The following is a 9,496-nucleotide window of genomic DNA, read 5'->3' on the forward strand; positions in this document are numbered from 1 at the left end:
GCCTCCCCCCACCCTGTGAATTCCTACCATTCTAGGGGTCCTTTCCCCTTGTCTCAGAATCCTGGAGTTTAGGTTTCATCTCTGCTGAGTAGGTGATGAGCTCACAGAAACTTCCTTCCTGAGATGAGAACCCAGAACTTTGTCCCATTTGGCCCTTCAACAGAACTCATCTAAGAATCCCATCCCAGGATGGCAAGCACGGTAAAAATCTGGGGAATTCTCAGGCATTCAGATCTCATTACAATTTCCTAACTTAAAAAATAACATGTATGCAGACAAGTGTCAAAAAAAACCAAAACAAAACATGTATATAGATGAGTGTTTAAATCACTCAACACAGCTTAAAAGAAAATAACAATTAGGGAGAAAAAAAGTCAGACAAGACACAGGTGGTGGATAAAGAGAAATGGAAAGGGGGTTAAAAGTGAAGTTACAAGGACTATTTCTGTCAGTGGAGATGTAGGAGGGAATCTAAAATTTCCTCTATAGCAGAGAGGAGGGCGGTGCTGGACAACGTTGCTGGCCTCCCTCTCACGCCATGAGTGCAGGCTGGCTGTCCTGTTCTCAAAGGTGCCTCTCTGCCACCCTGCTCTGTGGCACTCCCCCAATACTCTCTTACTGCTGAGGGGACTCTAAACCCTGTTTCTTTATCCTTTCCTCTCTTTCCTTTCTAGCTTTCTAGAATGCGCACTCCATGAGGGAAGAGGCTTTGGCTTTCTGTGCACTGTTGTTTTCTTGGCATCTAGAACAGTGCCCCAGGAGGCACTCAACAAAATAGCTAGATGCACAAATAACTCAATAAAAAATACAGTGCTTTAGGGGCTGGAGAGATGGCTCAACAGTTAAGAACACTGGCTGTTCTTGCAGAAGACCCGGGTTCGAATCCCAGCACCCACATGGCAGCTAACAACTATCGTAACTCCAGTTCCAGGGGATCTGACGGCCTCTTCTGTCTTCCGTGGGCACTGCACGACATGGGTGCACTTACCTACATGCAGGCAATACATGCATACACATAAAATAAAAATAATAAATAAAATATTTTTTAAAAATACAGTGCTTCAATCTTGCACTACTGGTTATGTAAAGATAGATGCATTAGATGCAATTGCTTAGAATAATCCAAGACAAACTCCACTGCCTAAACTATACAAAACCACCTGTCCTGAGCCTGCTGATGCTACCACTACGAAAACAGAAGAGTCAAAGCCAGCCAGACTACACATAGAGTATATGAGGGATACCTGCAGAGCTGGGCCTGGAGGCACACACCTCTAATCCCAGTGCTGAAATGTGAAGCCAGCCTAGGCTAAGAACACAGCAAGACTCTGTCGTGGGGAAAAGTCACAGAAAATGTCCCAGAGATTGCGAGCAGGGGGGCAAGGATCAACTCTGTTCTGTCTGTTTACTGACATTCTTCATCCCAGCTTTTGGTGTTTTAAAAAGTGTAACAAATTAAAAAGGGGTTGGCTGGTAAATTCTCAGGCACCACAGAGCCTGTGTCTCATGGCACTCACTGGTGCCCCTCTTGCAGCAGCAGAGTGGGACTAGGTCATTCATTCATGAAGGCCCGTGGTAGTATGGGAAGCCACAAAGGCAGGACACTGCACACACAACAGAAGGAAAAGACAGAAGAAGAGCCTGTGTTGGAAAGGAGGACAAGGACAAGTGAATGGGGACAGCAAGGTGAGGAGGGAGGGAGGGGGAGCACAGGGACAGAGGGGGGAGCACAAAGAGATGGGGGAGCACAGGGGGGAGCACAGGGAGAGAGGGGGGAGCATGGGGGGGAGCGCAGAGAAAGGGGGGAGCACAGGGAGAGAGAGGGGAGCACAGAGGGGGAGCACGGGGAGAGGAGGCAATCCAGGACAGCAGCAGGAGGCAAGAAAAGCCGGGACCTGAGGCGAAGCTGAAGTGGCAGGACGAGGGAGCAGGTCCCCTGCTCCGTTTCCCCAGCTGCTGTCGGGAGGGCCCAGGAGAGCCCTCTGGGAGGTATACCAGCTTGCCCATGGGCCAGCATCCGTGTGGAGTCAGGACTTCCACGGCTCTGTGCAGAGGTGGGTGTGTCTGTATCTGTCAATCTGGCTAACAAGAGTCCCTTGATCTGACAGAAAGACCAAAATACAGAGCTGCGTAGGAAACAACTGACTTCAGAAACGTTAACAAAATGCCTCAGACTTAAAACCAATAGCAATTTAGAGGACAAAGGCTGTGACTCCAGGACATGCCAGGAAGCAACCTAAACAGGCACTGTGGACTCCAAGTTGTCCTCAGAGGTGGGAGTGTCACATTCTTGGAGTGGGAGGCCTGTGCCCAGCAGAAAGGACTACAAAGCACGCCTGTTTATACACCAAGGAACTGCACTGTGGACCTGTGGGAAGCTCAGGGCTACTAGTGGAAAGTCAAACCTCCTTGTGTTACACACATGTCATCTCCAGACCTCTCAGGGGTTAAGGCAGCCAAAGCCTTCGTGGAGCTGAACCAATCATGTCCCCTCTTGATGACATCATGCTAGCTCTAAGGGGGCAGTGCTAGAGAGGGGGAGGAAGGGGGCCCTGGCCTGGAAGGGTGTCCTCTACGCTGCCGCCGCCTGGCCTCTCAAAAAGGGACTCAGAGCGAGGGTCCCTCAGCCACCACTTCAGACTGAAGGTCGGCATTCCCCAGACAGACACAGCCCTGAGAGGAACCGTTCTTAGTCTCTGTGAAATGCGTACAGAGCACAACTCTGCTTTTCACCATCTCCCACTTGCGTAGTATTTATGAAAGCTGATTACAAAATATATATTTATCTCGTGAGCCTTCAGCCAAATTTTCAGTGACTGATGTTTATGCTAGGCAGACAAGTGGCCTTCTGTGTTTTTCTCTTTCACCATCCTCACTCCCATTCTGAGGCAGGTGTATGAGGGACAGAGCTGACCCCACAGACGTTTATGCATCAAACCACAGCCGAGTCAGGAAGATATATTTGTTCTTCCCATCCGCCTCCCTGTCTAAGAGTCCCATGTCTACAGCTTCAATCCACAGCACACAGAAAATATTTGGAAAACAAAAGTTGGTGTCTATATTGTACATGCACAGACTTTTTTTGGGGGGGGTCTTTTTGAGACAGGGTCTCCCTGTAGCCCAAGCTGTCCTGAAACTCACTATGTAGACCAGGCTGGCCTTGAACTCACAGAGATCTGCCTGCCTCTGCCTTCCAAGTGCTGGGACTACAGGCGTGCGCCACCATGCCCAGCTACATGCACAGACTTTTTAAACAACTACTCACGCAGCATTTTCGTTGAGTAAGGTACATAGTCTAGAGATGGTGTGTGCAGGAGGGCATGACAGGTTGCATGCAGTTCTAGCTCACAGAGGCCTGAGCAGCTGCAGGTTTTGGCGTTGATGGGTTGGTCCACAGATGCCAAGGTGTGTAAAGTATTTAATTCAGACATCAATTGCTTTTACTGCCTGTGTAACTGTAAGTGCATCTCAGTGTATAGGAGACAGGATGGAAATATACCTAAGTAGTTTCAGAAACAGAAGCAGAACAGAAATAGGAGCAGAACTGTTGACATGGTGGAAGGGAGCACTAGGGCCTCTTCCACAGCTAACAGTGGGCAGTTTTGAGTTAGAAACTTTCCCTGGCTCTCAGCATCCGGAACACTCAAGTCTTGTGAATGAAGACTAGTTACAGCTGCTGTGTCCAGCACAAAGCCATCAATGCTGGTTTAGGGGTGGCACGAACAAGGTCCCCACAGGACAAAGCTGGCACGTTTCATTGAAGAGGCTTGATAATGGTATTACTGCTGGGCATAGTGACACAACCGTGTTATCCCAGAACTTGAAAGGCTGGGGCAGGAGGACGGCTGTGTTCAAGGCCAGCACGGGCTATAGAAACCCTGTCTCAAACAAAACAAAACAGCATCTGTTTATGCTGACAGTGAAATATCAAGCTCCTCGGCAGGACAGGGTATAGGGAGAGCAAGGCACCGTGGGGAGCCAGGCTTGCGGGGGAGGGATAAGGAGGCATTGCGACTAAGATGTGGACAGAACTATTGCTGGAGCAGGTCCCTCCCGGGAATGGCCATCCATGGAAGGGCACAGCCAGCCCAGCAGGTCCCTCCCGGGAATGGCCGTCCATGGAAGGGCACAGCCAGCCCAGCAGGTCCCTCCCGGGAATGGCCGTCCATGGAAGGGCACAGCCAGCCCAGCAGGTCCCTCCCGGGAATGGTCGTCCATGGAAGGGCACAGCCAGCTCAGCTCTCCCTGGGTCTGTCAAAGCACAGCACAAAGGCAGGTTCACAAGAAAAGGGAGCAGACCTGAAAGGCAGGAGGGAAATGTTTGGCACAGCATCTAATAAGCCCACCAATATTATGTTGCAGTCATAACAGAACACAGAGGCCTTTCAGATCCTGGGGGAAGGGGATCAGGAGATGCCTTGATGGGAGAGCACTTGCCTAGCATGTACAAGGTCCTGGGTTAGATCCTAGCAACACACATGGGGGCGGGGGGTGGAGGGGACGTCCCAAATCCTACCTTGGCACAGTAAGGTATCTAATGTGCACTAATTAGGTAAGAAAAGGAACTATAAATCAGTAACCATGTTAAGACCTCAGATTTGGCTGTCACTAATACTGCATAGCTAATACTGACATAGATTAGCTCTGTGGAGTGCGGGCAGTCTTCCCTGCTCTGTGCTGGTATCTGAAGCTTCTTTTATGCACAGCTTTCAATTTACCATCTCCTGAGTCCCAGGAGTCAAGACAACAAAGTGCTCTGACTTGATCACTGTCTGCTGGAGCTTGGCCCTCTGAGGAGAGGGAGCGCTTTACTAGGCAAACTCCCTTCTGTGTTAGCAAAACTCTAAACAGGACATAAGGAGAATGCTAATGGTGCTTAATGGACGCTGTCTTGGAGCTCGACCTTCACCAGGCCAGGGCTCGAAGTCTCTTAGCCAGGGTAGTTCAAGGGCTGCCTTGCCCAGCAGTAAGCAGCAAGACCCCTACCCTATCAGCTCCATACACTCCCCAGCTAGAGCACCCAGCTAACAGCCAACCTGCTGGTGCTGCTGCTGTGTGGTAAACCCAAGAGGGCCAAGCTAGCACACTCCCACTCTTGTTCCTCTATTCTCTTAGAAGAAAAGGCTCATTAGCTTCTCAAACACGAACAGGGGCACCTGTCCGGCTCTCTCAGGCTGGCGGGTCCTCTCTCTCTGAGGTGGGGCAGAGTCATGCTGGAGGACACTTGGCTGCCACCCGAGGACCAGCCAGAGTGCTGCCTTTCCTAACGTCAGAAGACACTCTAGGTTCAGTTCCCTTATCCAAAGCTCCAGGCACAGTGATAATATTAGTATCTGCCATGTAGCCACAACCTTATACATACCAGGAACTGTGCTAAGCACTTAAACACATCCCTACTTGGTAAAGCACTGGAACAGATCCAATGGGTCTGTTTCACGAATAAGGACACTAACCAAGGCTGAGTGAGCCCATCCATGCAATGTGGACTCTACATGGCACTGGCTTTAGAGCTAGATCTGCTGAGGCACAAAGCCATCTCCCTCTGCACCACCTTCTAGAAGCATTTGCCACTCACCAAAACTCCACCTGTGCTGGGATCACAACTGCCTTTTTTTCTCCCTCCCAGGTCTCAGTGAGGAGCTGCAGTGTGCTCGGTCTCCTTCAGAGCAGCTTCTCCTGCCGACTGAGGACCAAAGGTCCACAAATTAAAAAGATCGGCAAGCTCAGGATATGGCAAAGCAGCCCTCAAGGCCCTGATCTGGATAAGGGTGGGGTACGGCCAGTACCCAAGGCCCTAGTCTTGGAAAGCTTGCCAAAACCCTAGGTTCAGGGCCAGTAACTGGAAGATACTTCTGAAATTTCTCTTCAGATAAAGGGATCCAAAAGGCCAAGCAAAGTACGACAGAAAGTAATGCTGAGGGGCTGGGGAAGCAGCTCAGAGGTAGGGTATTTGCCTGTCATGAGTCCCACCCCCGGCCTGCAAAAAGAACTGTTGCAGGGGCCCTGCTGATGTTGACTTGTGAGCAAAGATCAAACATGTCAGTTCTTTCCAATAACGGCTCAATCACCTCTAAGCTGTTTTTCAGATTTAAAATATAGCAGCACACCCTGGCATGGTGGTGGCTCATCTAAAATCCTAGACCTGGGAGAATGAGGCAAGAGGATTGCAAGTCTGAAGACAGCCTGGGCTACACAGCAAGACCAGCCAGCCAGCCAACCAAAAACTGCGTAAAACACAGCAGTGCTTCAGAAGCTTTAGGCACCGGCAGTTGAGGTCCAGAGTCGGGGTGCTGGCTCATGCCTGCAATCCTATCACTCAAGAGGCTATGGTAGGAGAATCCATGCCTGAGGCCAGTTTATGTCGCACAATGCAACCCTACCTTTAAAACTAAATAAAGACAGATAGACAAAGACCCATACTGGCCCAAGTCATCAACACCCCGCCTCCCCAGCAGCACCTCTGTACTTTCTACTTGCAAAGGGGGTGTGAGCACATGAACCTTGTCATATTAAAAGGCAAAGACTACCATGTATGGCTCTAAACAGCTGACTTCAATCACGCTAGCCTCTACCTTGGAGGCCATAAGATTGTCTGGCAACTCCAAACCTGAGCAGAGTGTTGAGTATGCCAGGAAGACTGCCCAGCACCATGGATGCCTCCGAGGGCAGGCCCAGAAGGGCTCTGAAAAGGAGCCGAGTCACCTTCCGATGCACCTGCCTTCATGCAGTTCCCATCTCCTGCCCTCACCTTCAAGGCCCTCTCCAAATCTGGTCCCCACCAAGCTCACTCTCCATCCTGCCCCCTTACTCTCTGCTATGCGCACTGAGAAAACACAGGAACCAAATGCCCCATCTTTCCCAGCCCCATCCCTCTGCCACGCTGTCTCTTCATTGTGTCAGTCTCATTCTGTCTTGAAGACAGCAGAAGATAGTCCCTTAACTCCACGTCTAATTTCACTTCATGGTCTTTCTGAAAGCCCTCCCCCACCCTCTCACCTGTGTGCCTCCTGTCTGCACCCTTCCTGCTCTTGACTGTCTCAGAGCACACTGTGAGTGTATCCATCCTACTCCTGTGTTAGCCTACAGATGGCCGTAAGTTAGTACAACTATTCTGAGAGGCGTACTCTGGAGTGTCCTCACACGGGAATCTCAGGAGTAACCTCACACAGTGATCTTCCCCTAGTGCTGGGCATCCCTCTAGTACAGGTCCACCAAGACTTGGCTAAGCTATGAGGAATCTCTTGCATGATGATTTGTGTATCGGACTAAACAGAGTCCTGTCCGGTCTTATCTGGAGGTGGGGGGCTGGAAGAGCTGCTCCGCCCCGTCCCACACTGGAATGGGATTGGCTTTGGTTTACATAACTTTGGGCTGGGCTTTGTTGCGACTACAGAATGTTCAAATGCCAAAGGCAGCTGTGCTGTCCCCTCCTCTTGGAGAGCTAAATGCATCCCTGGATTGCTCCTGGGAGACAGACGAGTCCACTTCAAAAGCAGCACCCTCCCAGCAAGCAGCTAAAGGAGGGCACTTTAGCACACCAGGGGTGTTTACCAATCTTTCAGAATACATTCTTCTACCCAGTAAGACATGCTTCAGGTCAGTGAGAACTATTCTGGTACATCTTTCAGTAACAATGGTTAAAAAGGACCCTAGGTCTCACCCCAAAATGCTTTCAGCTCACCACTCTGATTCTGGAACCACCAAAGCCTCGGCCTCGCCAAGGCAAGAACGTGGGATGGGCTGCAGGCCTCTGCTGGGAGAAGCCTCTGGCCCTCCTAAGAACACAGCAAGGATGGTACCCACAATTTGGGACCCTCTCGGCAGCTTCTTCCCAAGCTTCCCACACCCTGACCTCACCTGCAGCCCCTGCTAAGCCTGGTCTTCCCTCTGTGTCCCTAAGGACTTGCAGGAACTACTGTGGCTCTTGCAAAGCAACTTCAGAGAGCGAGATCCTCCACAGGGCGGATGGCCTCCAAATGTTTTCAAACACATGTCATTTCTAGGAACTGTCCCTCCCTCAGCCCTGCTCTGCTGGGCTTCCACCCTCAGGTTTAACCATTCGGGGACCTGGACTCCCCAGGCCTTGCCATCCTCAGAAACATGCTGGGTACAATGTGCAGGAATCAGGCAGCCCTGGCTCAGATCCTGGTTCTAGGAGCCAGCACATGGGGAGTTGGGGTGGGCTGCAGCCAGGCTGGCCAGCCCAACTCTCTGTGACGTCACGTCAGTCTTACCTCATCCCACTCAGAGGTGAAGGACGGTGACTTCTCCAGCCTCTTCTTCCCGATGCTGCAGTTCGATAAGGACTCACTGCGGCTCCCCATGGTGGCGTCCTCCGTAGGGGAGCAGGTCAGGAGATCAGAGTCAGACTTGGACAAACTGCGGCTGAGTTTGAGCTCAGCTTTGGGCTTGCTGGTGGGAGGGGCTCGGCTTCTGGCCCCACTCCTGTCTCCTTCTTCCTCAGTACCAGCAGGGTGCGGAGGTGCTGTGTGCGTCAAAGTCTCGAGGTATGCTCGGCTGGTGGTGGGGGCAGCCAAGACTGTGGGGTAGCCCACTCTTTTGCTCTGGTCCAGGACACTGGGCTGTGGGGCTCCTGTGGTGTGTACACCCGGTTCCTCCAGCTGCATGCTGGCCTCCAGGCAGGCGCTCTGCTGAGGGGACTCGTCTGGATGGTTCTGGCCGGTGGCAGTGAGCAGCTGGAAAGGGTCCTGCCCCACCTCACACACCGGGGAGGAGCCGTGGAGGAGACCCGAGAACTGCTCTGGGACCTGCCCATCCTGCCCCTCCACACAGTCCTGGCTCCGGCTGCTGGGGCTCTGCCTGTGGTCTTGGAATGGACGGAGAAAAATAAAAAATTAAACGTGGCAAAAATCAACAAAGTTCCAATGTAGCAAGCGGACGGCAGAGCAGAATTTAGAAACAGAGAGCAAGAGAGAGAAGTTGGACAGGCTGGGGAGCAGGGAGAGGGAGAGGAAGGAAGAAAACAGTTTCATATTGTTCTTCATGTTCAATTTGTACCCAAAGTTGGAGCATTTACAAAATTCCAAGCACTGGCCTGATTAGTGCTGCCTGGCAGTCATCCTTCTTGTTAGATCTCTGTTAACATTAACGACCAGACCTTGCTATATAAGGCGAGAAGTGCTAACTATATCCGACAGAAAGGACACAAGTAAGGACAGAATGAGGGAGCACAGAGCAAGAGTGTGCCAGTGAGTGAGCGCGAGGGACTCACTCCTGGAACATCTGATACATTTCCATAAAGGCCGCAGTGTTATTTAGAGCCACCGGCCCTCCCTTCCTCTGGCAAGCAGCAACAGAGGGAAGAGTGGAGGTCATGATCACAACCTGCAACTTCTGGAATTCCTTAACTGAAAGTGCAAAACAAAACAGTGAGGCAATAACTGCTTCCTTCCTCTAAGGGGGGGCTGTTCAGATCCACGCCTCATCCTCCTTCCACAGGACACAGTCTTTTGCTTTTTTGCGGGGGGGGGGGGGG

At 51.4% G+C, this 9,496-nt stretch overlaps 1 protein-coding gene across 13 annotated transcripts in view; it reads right to left on the bottom strand.

Annotated features, from left to right (window-relative positions):
* Nucleotides 1-9,496, bottom strand: part of Anks1a (ankyrin repeat and sterile alpha motif domain containing 1A) — a 185,550-nt gene that overhangs the window by 51,976 nt on the left and 124,078 nt on the right. For all 13 annotated transcript variants that reach the window (XM_029566911.1, XM_008840116.3, XM_029566910.1 and 10 more), the window contains one exon: nucleotides 8,235-8,827. In XM_029566911.1, coding sequence (XP_029422771.1) covers nucleotides 8,235-8,827 — 593 coding nt within the window. The remainder of the gene's footprint in view (nucleotides 1-8,234; nucleotides 8,828-9,496) is intronic.

The sequence above is a fragment of the Nannospalax galili genome, unplaced genomic scaffold, assembly GCF_000622305.1.
Source record: "Nannospalax galili isolate Female #2095 unplaced genomic scaffold, S.galili_v1.0 scaffold538, whole genome shotgun sequence".
NCBI lineage: Eukaryota > Metazoa > Chordata > Mammalia > Rodentia > Spalacidae > Nannospalax > Nannospalax galili.